This window comes from Orycteropus afer, unplaced genomic scaffold, assembly GCF_000298275.1.
Source record: "Orycteropus afer afer isolate SDZICR_OR568_19922 unplaced genomic scaffold, OryAfe1.0 scaffold00217, whole genome shotgun sequence".
Taxonomy (NCBI): Eukaryota; Metazoa; Chordata; class Mammalia; order Tubulidentata; family Orycteropodidae; genus Orycteropus; species Orycteropus afer.
The window spans coordinates 4,882,635-4,902,434 of record NW_006921804.1 but is presented as its reverse complement, the minus strand read 5'-3'; the positions used below and the strand labels follow the sequence as shown (position 1 = coordinate 4,902,434).

Below are 19,800 nucleotides of genomic sequence, written 5' to 3'. Positions count from 1 at the left end.
TACAACCCCTAATCACCTTTCAGGCCTAGAATTGAACTCACTCCCATGGCTTCAAGCCAAAAGACAGGCATATAAGGTAAACATTTACACCAGGTACTTAAACTCCTTAGAACAATCAACCATGGGAGATCAGAACGGCAGTATTTGCACAGGGAGGTGGCTCATAGGGCAGGAATGTATAGGAAAGAAAGACACATAGAAAAGAACCACAGGGAGGAAACGGGAAGAGAGCTGTTACATTATAGGAATTGCAATCTCTGTATGAAATAAAATGTGTATCACCTGTTGTGTGGAAAATGAATTTGTTCTGTCAACTTACATCCAAAACACAAAAAGAAAAGTATGTATATATACATTTTTGTTATTGTTGTTATGTGCCATAGAGTCAGACCAGACTCATAGCAAGTGTCCCTTGGGTTTCCCAGGTGTTATCACTACGGAAGTAGATTGCCCAGCCTCCCTTCCAAGGAGTGGCTGGTGGGTTTGAACCGCCAGCCTTTTGGTTAGCAGTCAAGTGCCTTAATCACTACACTACCAGAACTTCTAGTTTAGGAATATGAAAATACACTATGAATATAATCTATTTTATAAAGTTAACATGGGAAGACTATGGACAACAGATTGGTATTTGTCACCTTTATAAGAAATACTAACCCGCTCCCTCCCTCCTTCCAAATTATTCCTTTCTCCAACTCTTCCAGGCTGGATACTAAGATTTCCAAGCAGGGCTTACAAAGAACCTAGGGAACACTAGGGCCCGGTTGTTTACCCGGCCCTGCTCGCACCAAAGACTCCATTTCCCAGGAACCCTAGTTTCCTGAGAGACGGCATTTCCTGGGCGCCCCCTCGCGGCGGACTTCGGGTGAGCTTCAGTTCCCGGCTGCCCTTGCGGCAGGTTCCGGGCGTAAGATAGTTCGTGATGGCTGGGGCTGGTTCCGCAGCTGTGTCCGGTGCAGGAACCCCAGTGGCGGGGCCTGCAGGCCGCGACCTCTTCGCCGAGGGGCTCCTCGAGTTTCTGCAACCTGCAGTGCAGCAGCTCGACTCTCACGTCCATGCAGTCAGGTGCCCGAGAGGGTGGGCGGGCCTCTTTAACTGGGTTTGTAGGGGCGGGGCCCAGAAAGGGAGGAGCCAAGATGGAGTCTAGCTGCAGTTCCGGTGGGAGCAAGAATTAATTTGGGAAATTGATTTGAGGCAGGACTGAACAGGCAGAAGACCGCAGGTGGAAGGTTAACTTGAGGTTCGTTTCTCTCAGCACTTGAGAATCCCGTAGAGGAATTAATTTCATGAGCTCATTTGTTGCCTGTGTGGGCCTTCTCTTTGCAGAGAGAGTCAGGTAGAACTCCGGGAACAAATTGACAACCTAGCTACAGGTAAGTGAGCATCCTCCTGTAGTCTGAATACTATAGGGCTTATAGTATAAAGAACACTTTCAGGACATTGTTTTGCCAGCCTCTACGCTAGGTTTCTCACTTGGTTCCAGTACATCAGGGCTGCTAATGGACTCCTTCCAGGGATGTCTTAGGTCTTTGGTGGCAATTGTGTGCGCAAGTGTTTTCCATCCCATTAGCCTCCCTTCCCTGAGAACATGAGCCACGAGGTGTTTAGTTGCATCTTACTTCCATCCCCAGAACTGTGCCGCATCAATGAGGACCAGAAGGTGGCTCTAGATCTTGACCCCTACGTGAAGAAGCTACTTAATGCCCGACGACGAGTTGTCTTGGTCAACAACATTCTACAGAACGCCCAGGTAAAAGAATGCTACCAACAGTGATCTTTGCTTTGCAAGTGCTCAAGAGTATTTGGTTTTCAAAAGGTGTCATAAAGTCCTCCGCACAATGGAAGTCACCATGATTTTTTAAATCTGGGGAAAGGATTGTCGTCAACTAGTTGTCAGCCAATAATAGAAGTCAGTTTTTTTCAGTACCTAGATTGCACTGCTACCTTCTTCTATCTTTGAACACTTTAGAGACAGACCTAGCCTGAAATACTTTTTAGCACCTACTTGACTGTGACCTCTAAACCCTTTCAGAGAGCAGTTACTAGACTCCAAATTGTGTTTTATAGGAGAGGCTGAGGCGGCTAAACCACAGTGTTGCCAAGGAAACAGCCCGGAGGAGAGCAATGCTGGATTCGGGAGTTTACCCTCCTGGTTCCCCAAGCAAGTAACACAGGCCAAAAGGTGCTCATGGCCTCAGAACATCACAAGTACTGTTCCGTAGCTACCTTGTTTCAGCCATCATGAGAAGATTCCAGGAGACACTTAATCCCTGTAGACCATGCAAGAGCAGTCTTATGGTTTGTATTTGAAGCACTTAAAAATCTGACCCATTTATGTGGGAACCCCAAGAAACTGGTGTATAAGACTCAAGATCTCAAAGGACTTAAGCCTTACCACGGCTCTTGCTTCCTTCCAAGAATGTGTTGAGGCTTCTGTATTTTTTAAGACTACATACTCAAGACCCACATCCTTCCTTCTTCAGCCTAGTTAACAAAGATGGGGCTTCCTCTGGTTATGGGGCCTGGGCAGCATGTACTCTACCTGTGACTTCTCATTTTCCTTTGTTTACACTGAGGATTTGGAGGAGGGCAGGCAAAGTCATGGTAAATGATATGACGCCTGTCCACTCTATTATTGATTGCACTGGCTTGATTTAGTAGCAGTATTGCTGGAACCATTTAGTTCAATAAATGCTTCAACAGTATTCTAAATTACTCTGGTATTGGAAAAGCTTCCGAGAGTTGATTGTATTTTAATTCAAAGTTTCCAATTATGATTTGGTGTCAACAATTTAAAAGCCTATACGACTAATTTTCAGTGAAAAAAGTATAGGCAGCAAAAGGAAGGTGAAGAAGGCTATCAGTTGGCAAGGAAAAGCAAGACCAAGAGCCCTACCAGGAAGTATTTTAATCATTTTTCTTAGAAAAAAATTTCCAGACACTAACAGTTCACAACATTTCAACAACAAAGTACTGGTTGAAAAGTTTCCAGGAGTTGGGGATTCTAGATTTAATTGGAAAAGTTGGTATCCTGCTCACTATGGATGGATGGCACAGTTGTTAAGTGGGAGATTCAGGCTGCTAAGCCAGTATCAGAACCCAGTACAATGACACTTCTTGCTATAGAGTTTAGTTTCCTTTTGCCATCTCCCCTATCCCACAGAAATGCCATCACGTAATGCCCAATAGCAGTTAGCTTAGGCTCCAAGTCTTCCCCTTGAATAGAAAAGGGGATGGAGAGAGAGAAGGTCACTCTTGAGTCTCCATGCTTTCCTCTTCCTCTCCTTGAGGTGGTTCTTCTGTATTCTCTTCCTCTTCTTCTCCTTCCTTTTTCTCTGGTGGTTTCTCATAAGCTTTCTCTGAAGGTGTCACTATCACTCCATCCCAGGTAGATATTTCAGAAGCAAGATCTGAAAAAAAAAAAAAAAAAAGTGATTTCAGACAAGAAATCCAGTATATAAGTCATCATTTACATGAAATATTAAGAGTACTATATAGCTTTGTAGACAAGAGACTGTAAGGAGCTGGTTACTCACAGCTCGCATCACCCTCCTGACCAAGGATCTTCCTGAAGCCTCCGTGTGAGAGGATTCGGACCAAAGTCTGAGCTGTGTAGCAGACCATATCCTGAAGAAAAGCAAAAAGTGAGGGTAAACTTTCAGGGAGAATCAAAGTACCTTATGAAAATGATTTTTACTCTCAAGACCAAAGTCTTTGAGGAACCCTAGTACCCTGACCTCTAAAGACCACGTTCCCTTTTGCTTTCTGACCAGGAGTATTTAAGACTAAAGCAGAAAAGACCATTTAACAGCAGTCCCAATACCTGCTGTTCCAGGGTCATGACTGTGTGTACTCTGAAGTTGCCACTCTCACAGGGGTCAGTGATACCCACTGACCCTGGAAGGAACAGTCCTGCAGCCAGAATCTGTAAGCAACGCCTGAAAAAACATGAGTGGTATTAAAGGCAGGCACAAAACAACATACAATCAGCCCAAATCCAGAGGCAGGGTCTACCTGTATGCCACATTGAGAGCCAAAGGCTGTCTGGTGGGATTATTCATCACAGCATAGTGCCCCTGGGGAAAAAAAAAAATCTGGTATGCCACCAAAAAGTTGCAATTCTGTCTTCAAATGAAAACTTTTAAGTCACCATGAGGAAATCTGGTCATTAGTCACAATTTTCACGTTAAGAGGCAATTCTGAAATGGCTGTTCATTGAGTAATAATTTTCTAATATCACAATACAGGCAAGTCCTTAGGCTGCAAATATCCAAGTTACTGACAATTCCTACTTGCCCTTTAATGTTATTGTTGTTATGTGCCATTGAGTCAGACCCGACTCATAGCGACCCCTCCTTGGGTTTCCGAGGCAGTATCACTACCAGAGTAGATTGCCCCATCTTCCTTCCGAGGAGTGGCTGATGGGTTTGAACCGCCAGCCTTCTGGTTAGCAGTCAAGTGCCTTAGGCACTACGCTACCAGAGCTCTTTAATGCAAGGCTTCAAATCAGTTCTGTCCTGGCCAGTGAAGCAAAAGGAACAGACTGGAGTTTTTACAATTTGGGTGATTCATCATGGTAACCAGAACAGGAAAAATTATGGGTTGAACTGGTAGAATGGGAGACTCAGAAGAGGCCTAGTGAGCCCTTCCAGAAACCTAATGTGTGACCCATTTATGTGGGAACCCCATCGTATTAGTGGCAGGACTGTGAAGATCCACACGTTTGGAGCAGTGAGGATGACTGCCATCTTCAAGCAGGGCACCACCAATTTTGAAGCCCTGCTGTAATGTTAGGTATATATGCTTTCACTTTAAAGCTACTGAACGAACCTCTACTTTCAACAAATTCTTCATCACAGTCACCTTCACTTGCTGCATATGCAGCTTTTCAGTGACTGAAAAGGCTTTGAGCCTTTTCTTGCACTAAAGTAAGGCTAGTAAGAACCATACACTTTTTCTGACTGACCTACAAATTCTTAAACAGAAATTGATCGTGTTCTTTAACCTGGGAACTGCCTATAATGAAATGGCCAGACCAAACCCAACCCACTGCCATCGACTCAATTCCAACTCATAGCGACCCTATAGGGCAGGGTAGAGTAGAAACGCCACAGAACTTTTAAGGCTGTATATCTTTACAGGAGCAGACTGCCTCATCTTTCTCCTACAGAGCAGCTAGTGCATTTGAACCGACAACCTTATGGTTAGCAGCCCAATGTTTTAACTACAGCACCACCTAAACTCCTTAATGAAATGACAATAGTCATCAAAAAGACAAAGGAACAGTTAATTCAGTAACTACTCATTTAGTTTAATACTCCAAAAACCTAATGAAGTAGCAAACTGAACTGTTACTAGATTACTTGTCCTCCAATGAGATTTCTTTTAAGCTTAAGCGTCACTCAATTTCAGATTCTGGTAGGTTTCATAGTTAATTACTGTTACATAGAGATGGTTAAGAACTTTAACTGCCTTTCCTGACTTACCAGTAGGTCAAGAATCCAAGGTGTGAGAGGTTCAAAGCCAGGAAAACGAATCCTCAAGTCTTTCAGCAGTCTAATGAGAACTTTAACTCTGAAGGTAAAAGAAATCCAGAAATTAAAAGTAATTAAATCATGTACCTCCACACCAGAGGTAGAACAGAAGCTGACTACACCATTTCTAGAACTGTATGTGCTCTTGTATCAGTCTAAAGTTCCTTAGGAAAAAAAAAAATCAATCTAGGCAGATCAAGTCAAAATAGCTCTGCTAGATGAAGAAGTGGGTATCCTGTTTTTCACAGCAGTGAGGGGCATTAGGTAATCTTAAATATTCAGGAAGGGACTCACGTGGATTGAGAAGCATTTTCCTCAAACCAGCGGGCATGTCGGATAGCTGCTAAGGCACTCTGTAACACCTTGATATCCACTAGAGATAAGCAAAGATGAAATTTCTATCACTGAGCAAGCAATCCAGTCCTACTACTATCCAAAAAGTTGGAAAGATGTTTAGATTAATTTAGCTCTTCTTTACACCATACCATGTTCTTCAGATTAGCAAACTGTCCAAAAATCACCATTCCCCCCGCCAAACCAACTCTAGAAGCATGCCAAGAACCCATGATTTTTTCCAAATGCCTATCTCCCCCCTTAATAGTTCGTCATCCTTTTCCTTTTTTGTTTGTTAAGTCCTCAAACTACTTTTATGTGCATTCTACCTGAAAATTTCACTAGCAAACAAAACTATCTCTAAATTACAGAAAAAGACTGTGACATTCAGGGTAAACTAAGGTCCCTCAATTCCCAGACAGTACCATATAGAACAGCAACAAATCAAGTAAATTCAACAGCAACGTTATACTTATTTTTAATTTCCCCCAACTTTCCTATGGAAAAAAGGAACTAACAGTGAAGTTCTGGGTCTAGTTTTCGGAGATTGGGTGGCACTGTTGTAATGAGAATCTTCACTGTAGCATCAGAAGAACTGATCTCAAAGCCAGTTTCATTGGTCAGCATGGTCAAAACTGGAGGGAAAAAAAAAAAAACTATTAATTACATTTCCACTAGATGACCAAAAGGATAAATCTAGGGTGGGTGGGAGTAGAGGAAACAGATGGGTTTTTCAAAACAGCAACAAGTATCCTAAATCGATTTAGAATACAGAGCTTAAAAGAGATATCAACTGGATTTTGAATACCTGAGGTCCCTGTCAAAACCTTTCCCAACATAAATCCATACAGCCTGAATTGACTTTGTTAAAATGTGTACTTAATGACAGTGGCTCCTACAGCCACTAAAATACATCTTCAAGAACAAACACAAACCTTCAGAAGGATCCTGTGCTCTTAGGCTTTCCACAACTTTGTTCCCCAGGGCAGCAACAGCTTCCACTAGATAAGAGAAAAGGAAATTAAAAAATGTTATGATAATCTGATGGTTTATGTTATATATATTTTCACCACAATAAAATTTTTTAAGAAAAAATCTAAGTAGACTTTCTAAGTATCTCTAAGCTATTCTGCACACTTTTAAAGAGATGCTAAGGCAGAGACACAGAAACTGGAGGGCTCAAGAACAGGACACTTCCTAAACCGTTTTCCTACATCAGGGTTTCTCATCAGTGGCACTAATGATGTTTGGGGCTGGATAATTCTTTGTTGTAGGCAGGGCTGTCCTGAGAACTATAGGATATTTACAAGCATCCCTGGCCTCTAGTCATTTGATGACAGTAATAAATACCATCCTCAGTTGTAACAACCAAAAATGTCTCCAGACCAAATATCCCTGGGAAGCAAAACTGCCCCAGTTAAGAAATACTGCCCTAAAGTAACTGGCCCCACATTCTTCACACACACTCCAGAGTTTGTTTCTCATCATTCCAACACACTTTAAAAAAACAAATTTCCCATTTGTCTTCCCAACATCCTTTCTCACAATAAATTGAGGCTTTGTAGATTACAATGCCCTGAACCCAAATGCTATATTCTGCTCCCAGAGCCAGAGAGATGTGTACTCACATGTTGGCAGAATCTTTAGGATTACCACCAGGTCAGCCACGTTGTGTCCTGTAGTCATCGTTCCCTTTTTATATGATCCTACCTGTCGGACTTCTTCAATTTGCTGTTGGGAAGTGGATTTCAGAACAAAATTTTAGAAGAAATAAAGGCCCCCTAGTTCTTTTAGGAACTCTATTACAACATAAGGAGCTCTGGTAGCGTAGTGCCTAAGGCATCTGACTGCTAACCAGAAGGCTGCTGGTTCAAACCCACCAGCCACTCCTTGGAGGGAAAATGGGACAATCTACTTCCATAGTGATACCACCTCGGAAACCCAAGGAGGGGCTCCCTATGAGTAGGGTCTAACTCGATGGCACCTAACAACAACAACATTACAACATAAGGAGCTCTAGTGGTGTTAGTGCCTTAGGCACTTGACTGCTAAACAGAAGGCTGTTCAGTGGTTCAAACCCACCAGCCACTGCTCCTCATAAGGAAGGTTGGGCAATATACTTCTGTAGTGATACTGCCTCAGAAACCAAGAAGGGGTCGCTATGAGTTGGATCCATCTCAACAGCAGTAAGTTTGGTTTTTTATTACAACATAACTTCTTAATTACCCAGATTTGGATATAGCAGACGTCAAGTCATATCCCAAAAACAACTACATGAAAGACTGGTAAATTATGGCTAGTTGATAACAATGATATGAGTCTCATCCCCAAGATCAGTACTACAAAGGAATTCCACTGTACTTTCCCATTTCAGACTTCAATTTGGATAAAAGGCAACTGAAGAATTCAGATAGAAACCAAAAAAACTTCCACAGTACCAAGACTGTCGTTTCCTAGAACTAATCAACAAAAACTCACCACTTCGAATGTCCCTGGGGCCACAATCAAATTGTCAATCACATTGTTTATTTTTGTCACCAGAGAAAGAATAGAAGCCTGAAAAACAGCATGAGACAAAAATTTCCTAAGGTGAAAAATTACAAACAATTTCTCAGAGTTTGAGCATTTTTCCCTAATCCCTTCTATATAAGTTGAGTCAATACCAACATAAGGGCTTTGAAAACAATTTGACCCTGCTGGCTTTAAATATGCCAGAACAAATTTCAATCCCAGAGATTCCCCCAATAAAAATCTAACTGTATATGTAATATGTTTGTATATTCAGCTGGCTCACTATCTCAACCCACATGAAAAATAAGAACAATTCATCTCTCTGTAGAGTTTCAGCTCTGACAGTATTATTCTTAATTTCACCTATAGTTAATCACTTTTCTAACCTTACAGAAAGGAAGGAAGCCAAAAGAACATACCTGTTCAGCAGAATTGGGAGCAAGGTCTTGATTTCTCTTCAGCAAGGCTTCACTGAAGGATGTTTCATCAGGTGCTGGCTTGACCCGGGGGAAGGCCATTTCACACTGAACCAGAAATAAACAACTACTACATATATGATTTATCAAAAATGATAACACAGTAAAGACTTATTTTTTTCTGTTGCTACAAGAGAAAAAATTTAAAATAGAAAATTCTACAGTTGTTTTTACTCCTGAAGATGTTCAAACAAGGATACAAGCTGGAAAAAATATAATTGAAGCATAAATTACCTATATATTAACAGATAAGCCAAAAATACAATTATCCAGAATAACAATTATGAGCATTATTACTGCCAGAAGTACTCAAGGAATTATTTTCTCACCCAGCTGACACTGTTTTTGTATGTAAAACAATATATAAAACCCCATCTCCATTCATAAATGCCTTTTCCTACTCTAACCACTATTTGACTTCATCATTAGGGAGATGTTGGGCTCCATTTCTCAATCTACAAGTAACCAATGGCCAAGAAACTCTTATTAACCCAAAGTACTCACCAAATAGAAATCAAATGGGATATGAGGCACAAAGGGCCTGAACCTAAAACAAGAAAAACAATCCAAATTATTCACCACGTAGAAATCAAATGAGATTTCTGGCACAAAGCAAAACTTATGTTCTCATAAAGTTTGGTTTTCTAGCATCCGTTGGAAGGCTAAAATCAAGACAGATATACATCTTTTGGCACTTCAGAGGGCACTGAGCTTTCTAAAAATATAAAACTTTGAGAGAAAAAAATGATCACTCAAAAGCTGTAAATGCCTAACTTCATACTGCACCCCAACCTTTCACCCAACCACTGACAACTGGTTAATATGATCATCTTTGTGGTTATATAACATACTAGCAATTCTGAAAACATGTCTGTTCTCAAGTCAGTGACAGTCTCCTGGGGGTATCCTTGTTAGGAAAGTGGGGTCAAACGCAACATTTAGCAGGAGAGCCGTGTTGCTAAACCACAGGTGGATCTCCAAAAAGCAGGTAACATTATTGACTCCTATTTAGACGACTGAAACAGAAACCAACCAGTGCAGGGATGTTAAAAACACTCACCCTCCTCCTGGACCTCCTCTGGAGCCAAAGCGCCCACCCCGACCACGGCCTCTGTCACCCCTGGAAATGCACAGAAGGATTTTGTTTTCATTTGACTTAAAGGAAAGTCTCTCGATCCTACCAGCTACATCATATCAAGCTAACCTACCTCCATCGCTCTGAAGCTCCCTTGGGAAGCCAAGCGACTCCATTCCTTCCAAATAAATTTACACTTCTTCCCGTTACAAATGCAGCCCAGCCTCCCCGACGACCGCCTCATTCTGGATAACAGAATCACAATCTCCACACCAGGTAATGACCGGGCCCATACAATGAGCCCCTACAAGAAATACACCATCTCTGGGACACACCAATTCTAATATTTATTAATATACTAGAACATTTATCGGTTATATGCTGTATGTCAAAAACTTGGTATCGAGGATGAATACATGTTCCAGCCTTCACAGTCTAAGTGGGGGGGTACTACTCCTGGAAGCACACCACCACTACATAAACCCATAAGGATCGAAGGTGTCGAACCCGCCTCCCCATTCCCAGGACCCATCCCCATTCCAGTCCCCCATATCCCCGCCCTGGCCGGCCTCCGACCCATGCCCGCCTTCCAGGACAGAAATTCTCAAGTTTTAGGCTAGTCCTCAGATACGTGGACTTCTCAGCTTCTCCGACTTCCCAATAATTCCAGTCGAATACCCAAAATATACTTAGAGCACCCTAGCCCCCTTACCTCATGGCGCCCTAAATCCTGAACAATGGAGACTACACCAACCGCCCCCTTCCTCTGAGGTACCGATAACTGGACAGGCCGCTTGCCGGAGTGTCCCAATAAAACGCGACACGATTGGTTCCCGCCTTACTCCATTGCTTATGGCTATTGGTTTACTCTGTAAACCGGTTTACGAACCAATTAAAAAACGCCTGCTATATGCGGAACCAGCCAATAAAAACAAACTTGACAGCAGTGACGACGATTTCTACATCAGTCGCTAGATAGCGCTGTGTGACGAACCAGGCTCCCCCCCCCCCCCCCCCCCCCCCCCCTCCAGCACATTGCAGCTACTTTCTATATGGATTTTGTAATCCCCGGTTCTGAGGTAGCAGAGTGGCGCAGCGGAAGCGTGCTGGGCCCATAACCCAGAGGTCGATGGATCGAAACCATCCTCTGCTATCCGATGTTTTTGTTTTTTCTTTCTTCCTCGCCAACATTATGTGTAATTTACATGTAAACGTCAAGTTTTCTAATCCTTCCTCCCTTAAAAAGACCGTATTCCACGTTAACGTTGGTGAAGGAAAGCAATATACAATAAGACACAAAATGAGCAAGGAAAGGAAGACATTGGGAAGGGTATGAGCCTTAAAGGCAATCATGCAGTACCAATAATAACAGTGATCTGTGTTTGTTGTTGTTGTTGTTGTTATGTGCTTGGATACATAAAAATATACTCAGGCTGAACAGTTGTGGGAGGAAGAATAGCATTATACCAATGAATATGTATAGGTTGACAGGATATTTCTTCCACATCATATGCAGCGATCAATATATCTATGAATATAGTCCACCACTCCTCCGTTAGTTTGTTACACTGTGGTGGCTTGCGTGTTGCTGTGATGCTGGAAGCTATGCCATGGGTATTTCAAATACCAGCAGGGCCACCCATGGTGGACAGGTTTCAGTGGAGCTTCCAGACTGAGGGAGACTAGGAAGGACTTGACCAGGTCCACTTCTGGGGGGAGGGGGGAGTGGATATATATATATATATATCACTGAAAACTTTATGGATAACAGGGGAACATTGTCTGATATAGTGCCTGAAGATGAGGCTCTCAGGTTTGAAGGCACTCAAAATACCGTTGGGAAAGAGATGTATATTTGATCCGAGGTGGATGGAATAAAGCTTTCTGGATCTTCATTTGCTTATGTGGCACAGTCAAAATGAGAAGTAAATATCCATTAATAACTGAAACATGGAATGTATGGAGTTTGAATCTAGGAAAACTGGAAGTTGTCAAAAATAAAATAGAACACATAAAGATCAATATCCTAGGCATTAGTGAGCTGAAATGGACTGGTGTTAGCCATTTTGAATCAGACAATCATAGGATCTACTATGCAAGGAATGACAAATTGAAGGGGAATTTATCATCGAAAAGGATATTTCAAGATATCCTGAGGTACAGTGCTGTCAGTGATAGGATAATATCCATATACCTATAAGGAAGATCAGTAATACGACTATTATTTCATATTCATGTACCAACCACTGAAGCCAAAGTTGAAGAAAATGAAGATTTTTACCAACTTCTGCAGTCTGAAATTGACCAAACATGTAACCACAATGTATTGACAATTACTGGTGATTGGTATGTGAAAATTGGAAACAAGGAAGAAGCGTCTGTAGTTGGAAGATATGGCCTTGGTGATAGAAATGACAGCAGAGATGGTATGATAGAATTTTTCAGGACCAATGACTTATCCATTGTAAATACCTTTTTTTAAATAACATAAATGGTGATTGTACATGTGGACCTCACCAGATGGAATACACAGGAATCAAATTGACTGCATCTGTGGAAAGAGGCATGGAGAAGCTCAATATTATCAGTCAGAACAAGGCCAGGGGCTGACTGTGGAACAGACCATCAATTGCTCATATACAAATTTAACTTTAAGATGAAAAAAATTAAACAAGCCCAGAAAAGCCAAAATATGCCACCCAAATTTCGAAACCTTCTGAAGAATAGATTTAATTGAACACCAGAGACCAGAGTTGTAGGACAACATAATGAACATGATTCATGAAGAAAGCAAAAGGTCATTAAAAAGATAGGAAAGGAAGAGAAAATCAAAATGGATGTCAGAAGACACAATGAAACCTGCTCTTGAGAAGAGAGTAGCTAAAGTGAATGGAAGAAATGATGAAGTAAAAGAACAGAAGATTTCTAAAGGAAGCTTAAGAGGAGAAAGTAAAGTTATTATCATGAAATGTGGAAAGACCTGGAGATGTAAAATCAAAGGGATGAACACACTCAGCATGTTCTCAAACTGAAAGAACTAAAGAAAAAGTTCACACCTTGAGTTGCAATATTGAAGGATTTTGTGGGCAAAATACTGAATGATGCAGGAAGCATCAAAAGAAGATGGAAGGAATATGCAGAGTCACTGTGCCAAAAATAATTGTTGATGTTCAACCATTTCAGGAGGGAGCATATGATCAAGAACCAATGGTATTGAAGGAAGAAGTCCAAGCTACATTGAAGGCATTGGCAAAAAAAAAAAAAAAAAAAAAAAAAACAAGGCTCCAGGAATTAATGAAATACCCATTGTGATGTTTCAACAAACTGTTGCAGCGCAGGAGGTGTTCATCTGTTTATACTAAAAAATTTGGAAGACAGCTACCTGGCCAGCTAACTGGAAGAGATCCATATCTGTGCCCATTCCAAAGAAAGGTGATCAACAGAATGTGGAAATTATTTAGCAATATCATTAATATCACAGTAAGTAAAATTTTCCTGAAAATAATTAAAAAATGGTTGCAACACTGAATTGACAGAAAACTGCCAGAAATTCAAGCTAGAGTCAGAAGAGGTCATAGAATGAGGGATTTCATTGTTAATGTCAGATGGATCTTGGCTGAAAGCAAAGAACACCAGAAAGATGTTACTTGTGTTTTATTGACTATATAAACATATTTCAACTGTGGGGATCATAACAAATTATGGATAACACTGTGAAGAATGGGAATTCCAGAATACTTAATTGTGCTCACAAGGAACCTGTACATAGACCAAGAAGCAGTTGTTCAAACAAAGCAAGGGGATACCATATGGTTTAAAATCAGGAAAGTGGTGTGTCAGGGTTGTACCTTTCACCACACTTATTCAATCAGGTCAGCTTACAAAGATAACAAGTTGATACTATTATTCAAATTTATGCACCAACTACCAAAGCCAAAGATGAGAAAATTGAAGATTTTTACCAACTTCTGTAGTCTGAAATTGACCAATCATGCAATCAAGATGTGTTTATTGTCACTGGTGATTGGAATGCAAAAGTTGGAAACAAAGAAGAATCACCAGTTGGAAAATATGGCCTTGGTGATAGAAATAACACTGGAGATCACATGACAGAGTTTTGCAAGACCAACAACTCATTCATTGCAATACCTTTTTTCAACAACACAAACAGCGGCTATACACATAGATTTCACCAGATAGAGTACACAGGAATCAGATTGACTACATCTGTGGCAAGAGGTGATGGAGAACCTTGACATCTTCAGCCAAAAGAAGGCCAGGAGCTAACTGTGGAACAGACCATCAACTGCTCATATGCAAGTTTAAGTTCAAGTTGAAGACAATTAAAAGAAGTCCATGAGAGCCAAAATATAACCTTGATTATATCCTTGCTAAATTTGGAGACCATCTGAAGAATAGATTTGATGCATTGAACACCAGTGACTGAAAACCAGAGGAATTGTGGGATGACATCAAGAACATCATCCAGGAAGAAAGCAAAAGGTCATTAAAAAGACAGAAAAAGAAGAAAATATCAAAATGGATGTCAGAAGAGACTCTGAAAGTTGCCCTTGAATGGAGAGTAGCTAAAGCAAATGACAAGATAAAAGAGCTGAACAGATTTCAAAGAGCAGCTTGAGAAGACAAAATCAATTATTATAATGAAATGTGCAAAAACCTGGAGTTACAAAACCAAAAGGGAAGAAAATGCTCAGCATTTCTCAAGCTGAAAGAGCTGAGGAAAAAATTTAAGCTTCAAGTTGCAATATTGGAAGATTCTGTGGGCAATATATTGAATGATGCAGGAAGATCAAAGAAGATGGAAGGAATACACAGAGTCACTGTACCAAAAAGAATTGGTCGATATTCATCCATTTCAAGAGGTGGCATATGATCAAGAACCAATGGTGTTGAAGGAAGAAGTTGAAGCTGCTCTAAAGAAATTGGGGGAAAAAAAAACAAGACTCCAGTAATTGACAGAATACCCATTGAGATGTTTCAACAAACAGATGCCACACTGGAGGCACTCCTTGGCTATGCCAAGAGATTTGGAAGACAGCTACTTGGCCAACTGACTAGAAGAGATCCATATTTGTATCCATTCCAAAGAAAGGGAATCCAACAAAATGTGGAAATTATTGAACAATATCATTAGGATCATATGCAAGTAAAATCTTACTGAAGATAATTTAAAGACAGTTGCAGCAGTATATTGACAGAGAACTTCCAGAGGTGCAAGCTGGATTCAGAAGAGGATGTGGAAAGAGGCAAAAGCATATCATTGTTGATGTCAGATGGATCATGAGTGAAAGCAAAGAATATTAGCGAGATGTTTACTTATGTTTTATTGACTGTGCAAAATCATTAGATTGTGTGGATCATAGCAAATTATGGATAACATTAAGAAGACTGGAAATTCCAGAACACTTACTGTATTCTTGAGGAACTTGTACATAGACCAAGAGGCTGTCATTCAAACAGAACGAGGGGATACTACATGGTTTCAAATCAAGGGAGTGTGTCAGGGTTGTATCCTTTCACAATACTTATTCAAGCTGTATGCTGAGCAAATAATCTGAGAAGCTGAACTATATGAAGAACGTGGCATCCATCAGGGTTGGAGGAAGACTCATTAACAACCTGTGATACACAGACAACACAACTCTACTTGCTGAAACTGAGGATGACTTGAAGCACTTACTGATGAAGATTGAAGACTACAGTCTGTAGTATGCATTGCACCTCAGTATAAAGAAAATGAAAATCCTCACAACTGGACCAACAAACACCATCACGATAAATGGAGAAAAGATTGAAGTTGTCAATGACTTCATATTACTTGGGCCTACAATCAACACCTATGGAAGCAGCAATCAAGATATCAGAACACGTATTGCATTGGGAAAATCTGCTGCAAAAGACCTCTTTCAAGTGCTGAAGAGCGAAGATGTCTCCTTGAGGACTAAAGTGCACCTGACAGAAGCCATGGTATTTTCAATTGCCTCATATGCATGTGAGAGCTGGACAATGAAAAGGAAGACTGAAGAAGAGTTGGTGCTTTTGAGTTGTGGTATTGGAGAAAAATGCTAAGAGTACATGGTCTGCTAAAAGGACTAATAAATCTGTCCTGGAGGAAGTGCAGGTGGAATGCTCCTTGGAAGCAAGAATGGCCAGACTTCGTCTCACCTACTTTGATCATGTTGTCAGAAGGAACCATTCCCTGGAGGACAGGTAAAGTGGAGGGTCAACAAAGAAGAGGAAGGCCCTCAATGAGGTGGATAGACACAGTGGCTGCAATGATGGACTCAGGTATAGCAAGGATCGTGAGGCTGCCACAGGACCAGGCAGTGTTTCATTCTGTTGTATATAGGTCACTAGGAGTCAGAGATGACTTGATGGCACCTAACAATAACAACAATATTCAATCTGTATGCTGAGCAAATAATCAGAGAAGCCAGATTATCTGAAGAAGACTGTGGCTTCAGGATCAGAGGAAGACGCATTAACAACCTGCAATATACAGATGACACAACCTTACTTGCTGAAAGTGAAGATGACTTGAACCACTTACTAATGAAGATCAAAGACTACAGTCTTCAGTATGGATGCCACATCAACATAAAGAAAACAAAAATCCTCACGACTGGACCAATAAGCAACATCTCAATAACTGGAGAAAAGATTGAAGGTCAAGGATTTCATTTTATTTGGATCCACTATCAAACTCCATGGAAGAAATCAAATGACATGTTGCATTGATCAAATCTTCTGCAGAAACCCTGTTTAAAGCACTTAAAAGCAAAGATTTTTAAATCTTAAAAGACTAAAGTATGCCTGGCCCAAGCCATGGTATTTTCAATAGCTTCATATGCATAGCAGAGCTGGACAGTGCATAAGGAAGACCACAGAACAATTGATGCTTTTGAGTTGTGGTGTTGGTAAAGAATATTTAAGGTACCGTGGACTGCTAGAAGAACAAACAAATCTGTCTTGGAGGAAGTACAGCCAGAATGTTCTTTAGAAGTGTGAATGGCCAGACTTCATCTCTCATACTTTGGTCATGTTGTTAGAATGGACCAGTCCCTGGAGAAAGATGTAAAGTAGAAGGTTATTGTAGTAGAGGGTTATTGAAAAAGAAGTCCCTCAGCAAGATGGATTGACACAGTGGCTGCAATGATGGGCATAGCAACAATTTGAGGATGGTACAGAATTGGGCAGTATTGTGCATAGGGTTGCTATGAGTTGGAACCAACTCAATGACACCTAACAATAACATGAATATAGTAAAGTGATGCAAGTAAAATATAAGGCAAAGTTATGAAAACTTCTTAGCCATAACCAAACACCCAGAGAGAGTGAGTTAATTGCTGGGCCTAGAGACTCAGGACCATAGTCTTGGGGGACATCAAGGTCAATTAGCACAGCATAGGCAACAAAAACAATATTCTACATCTTACTTTGGTGAGTGGCAACTGAGGTCTTAAAGCTAAAGATTAGCCTTCTAAGGAGCAACTATTGGTTTCTCCCTGTCAAGAGCAAAGAAGAGTGCAGAAAAGACACATGGATACAATAGTCCAATGGACCATTGGAACCTCAGCTTCCTTGACCCTGAGACCAGAAGAACAAGATGATGCCCAGCTACCACTACCAACTGCTCTGAAAAAGATCCAATAAGAACGTCCTGGTTAGGGTGTGTGTGGGGGGTGGGGGATGTGGAACAAAACTCAAAATTCTAAAAATGACCAGCCTTTCAGGTCAGAAAGAGCTCTGGTGGCATAGTGCCTAAGGTACTTGACTGCTAACCAGAAGGCTGGCGGTTCATACCCCCCAGCCACTCCTCAGAAGGAAGGTTGGACAATCTACTTCCATAGTGATACTGCCTCGGAAACCCAAAGAGGGGTCGCTATGAGTCAGATCCGACTCGATGGCAGTGAGTTACAGGTCAGAGACTGGTGGAACCGCCCAGACTATGGTCCTTGGTCACCTTGCAGACCAGGAACTGAACTCACGCCTAAGACTGAATTTTCACTCAAACAGTAGACAGGTTTACAAGGTGAACAATAGCACCCCTTGGAACAGTCAACAATTTCAGGTCAAAAGGGCAGCATTTGCCCAAGGACAAAGTTCAGAAGGTAGGAAGGGTTAGGGAGAAGGAGGAATGGAAATGAGCAACATAGGGAGAATGCAGAAGGAATGATGTTACATTGAAGGAATTACAATCAGAGACATGAAACAAAATGTATGTGAGTTGTTGAATGGAAAACTGATTTGCTCTGTAAACTTTAACCCAAAACACAATTGTTATTATTGTTATGTGCCATTGAGATGGACCCAACTCGTAGTGACCCCTCCTTGGGTTTCTCAGGCAGTGTCACTACAATCGAGAAGTGGCTGGACCCACCAGCCTTCTGGTCAGCAGTGAAGTGCCTTAGACACCATGCTACCAGAGCTCCGCAACAGAAAGTTTAAAAAAAAAAAAAAAAAGGCAGAATTCTGAAGCTGTTTTTCAGCACTGGCAAATGAGGTAGGGATTTTAGAAAGGAATTTTAGGCAGCAATAAAACCTACAGTCTGGGTGTAGTTCACAGAAGGCTAGGCATTTGAAGCAAGAGAAACTGATCTCAGAAAGAGAAAAAAACCCTGGATGGTGAGGGATTACAACGGCAACAGAAGCACCTTCTGGGTTGTTGTTGTTATGTGCCGTGGAGTCGCCCCGACTCATAGCGACCCCTCCTTGGGTTTCCGAGGCAGTATCACTGCGGAAGTAGGATTGCCCAACCTTCCTTCCAAGGAGTGGTTGGTGGGTTTGAACCACCAGCCTTCTGGTCAGCAGTCAAGTGCCTTAGGCACTATGCTACCAGAGCTCCTCAAATAAAGGGAATAAGGGAAGTAACAAAGAGAAAAGGACCTGACCCGTCCCTATTCCCCAGCTTCTTTCCAGTCTCTCCTCACTTTGCAAATTCTCTGGCAGATTTCATCCTTAAACCAGGCCTTGTCAACAACATAAATGGATTTACTGTTATTGTTGTTGTTGTTGTTAGGTGCTATCAAGTCTGCTCTACCTCATGGTGACCCTATGTTCAACAGAAAGAAACACTGCCTGCATTCACTGTGTTTCCATTTAAATCCACCGTATTACTATGTGATCTCTGTTATCCTTCCTGTAATTCTTTTCTCCCCTTTCTTGCTTTTTTTTTTTGGTTTTGATAGAGAAATGTTTATTATTTCTTTCCCCTCACCCTCCCACCCATCCATTGGAAGTTATATATACTTTTTCCACATTTTTAGGAAAAAATGCAAACATGCATTCTCGACTTAATAAAGTCAAAGCTATGTGATTCTTTTACCTTCCCCATGAAAAATTCAGGAATAATTAAATTCCATTTACCACCGCCACTCCCTCCAGAATTATATACCATTGTTGTTGTGTGATTTAAATACTTTATCGATATATATTTTACTTGAAGTAAAATGTGCAGAACAGAAGTGCACAGTTCAATTAATTTTGAATATTATGTCCATGTAACCACCACCCAAGTTAAGATGAAGCACATTTTCATAACCTCAGAAAATCACTTCATACCCTTTCACCCTGGCCCTAGAGGCAATCACTATTCTGATTTCTATTATTACAGATTAGTTTTTGTCAGTCCTTGAACTTCATATAAATGTACTTATACAGTCCGTACGCTTTTATGCCTGGCTTCTTTCGCTGAACATGGTTTGAGATTCTTCCATAGCTTTGTATTTATCAACAAAAATAAATAAATATGTGTATGGGAGCTCTGGTAGCATAGTGGCTAAGACACTTGCCTGTTAACCAGACGGCTGGCGGTTCAAACCCACCAGCCACTCCTTGGAAGGAAGGTTGGGCA

The 19,800-nt window shown here is 41.1% G+C and overlaps 2 protein-coding genes and 1 non-coding gene across 3 annotated transcripts; 2 read left to right on the top strand and 1 right to left on the bottom strand.

The window, feature by feature from the left end:
- Positions 1–919: 919 nt before the first annotated feature.
- On the top strand, positions 920–2,166 carry SNAPIN (SNAP associated protein). Its single transcript, XM_007948574.2, has 4 exons — positions 920–1,062; positions 1,324–1,370; positions 1,629–1,747; positions 2,065–2,166. Exons 1-4 carry the CDS (start codon positions 920–922, stop codon positions 2,164–2,166), a joined length of 411 nt encoding a protein of 136 aa, XP_007946765.1.
- A 1,080-nt stretch (positions 2,167–3,246) lies between these two features.
- ILF2 (interleukin enhancer binding factor 2) lies at positions 3,247–9,967 on the bottom strand. Its single transcript, XM_007948571.2, has 13 exons — positions 9,912–9,967; positions 9,356–9,398; positions 8,795–8,899; positions 8,343–8,420; positions 7,493–7,595; positions 6,800–6,865; positions 6,383–6,499; positions 5,826–5,904; positions 5,484–5,571; positions 4,012–4,073; positions 3,821–3,935; positions 3,534–3,624; positions 3,247–3,407 (listed from the first exon to the last, which is right to left on the bottom strand). The coding sequence occupies exons 3-13, from the start codon at positions 8,891–8,893 to the stop codon at positions 3,247–3,249; spliced, it is 1,059 nt and encodes a 352-aa protein (XP_007946762.2). The 5' UTR covers positions 8,894–8,899; positions 9,356–9,398; positions 9,912–9,967.
- Positions 9,968–11,007: 1,040 nt separating this feature from the next.
- On the top strand, positions 11,008–11,079 carry TRNAM-CAU. The gene has a single exon. It is a non-coding gene; the product is annotated as a tRNA-Met (tRNA).
- Positions 11,080–19,800: the final 8,721 nt, after the last annotated feature.

Coding starts and splice junctions, on each gene's coding strand:
- SNAPIN (XM_007948574.2), top strand. CDS start 920: ATGGCTGGGGCTGGTTCCGCAGCTGTGTCCGGTGCAGGAACCCCAGTG. Junction 1,371..1,628: donor AATTGACAACCTAGCTACAG/GTAAGTGAGCAT, acceptor TTCCATCCCCAG/AACTGTGCCGCATCAATGAG. Junction 1,748..2,064: donor ACATTCTACAGAACGCCCAG/GTAAAAGAATGC, acceptor TGTGTTTTATAG/GAGAGGCTGAGGCGGCTAAA.
- ILF2 (XM_007948571.2), bottom strand. CDS start 8,893: ATGGCCTTCCCCCGGGTCAAGCCAGCACCTGATGAAACATCCTTCAGT. Junction 3,936..4,011: donor GCTCTCAATGTGGCATACAG/GTAGACCCTGCC, acceptor ATGTTTTTTCAG/GCGTTGCTTACAGATTCTGG. Junction 3,625..3,820: donor TCATGACCCTGGAACAGCAG/GTATTGGGACTG, acceptor GCTTTTCTTCAG/GATATGGTCTGCTACACAGC.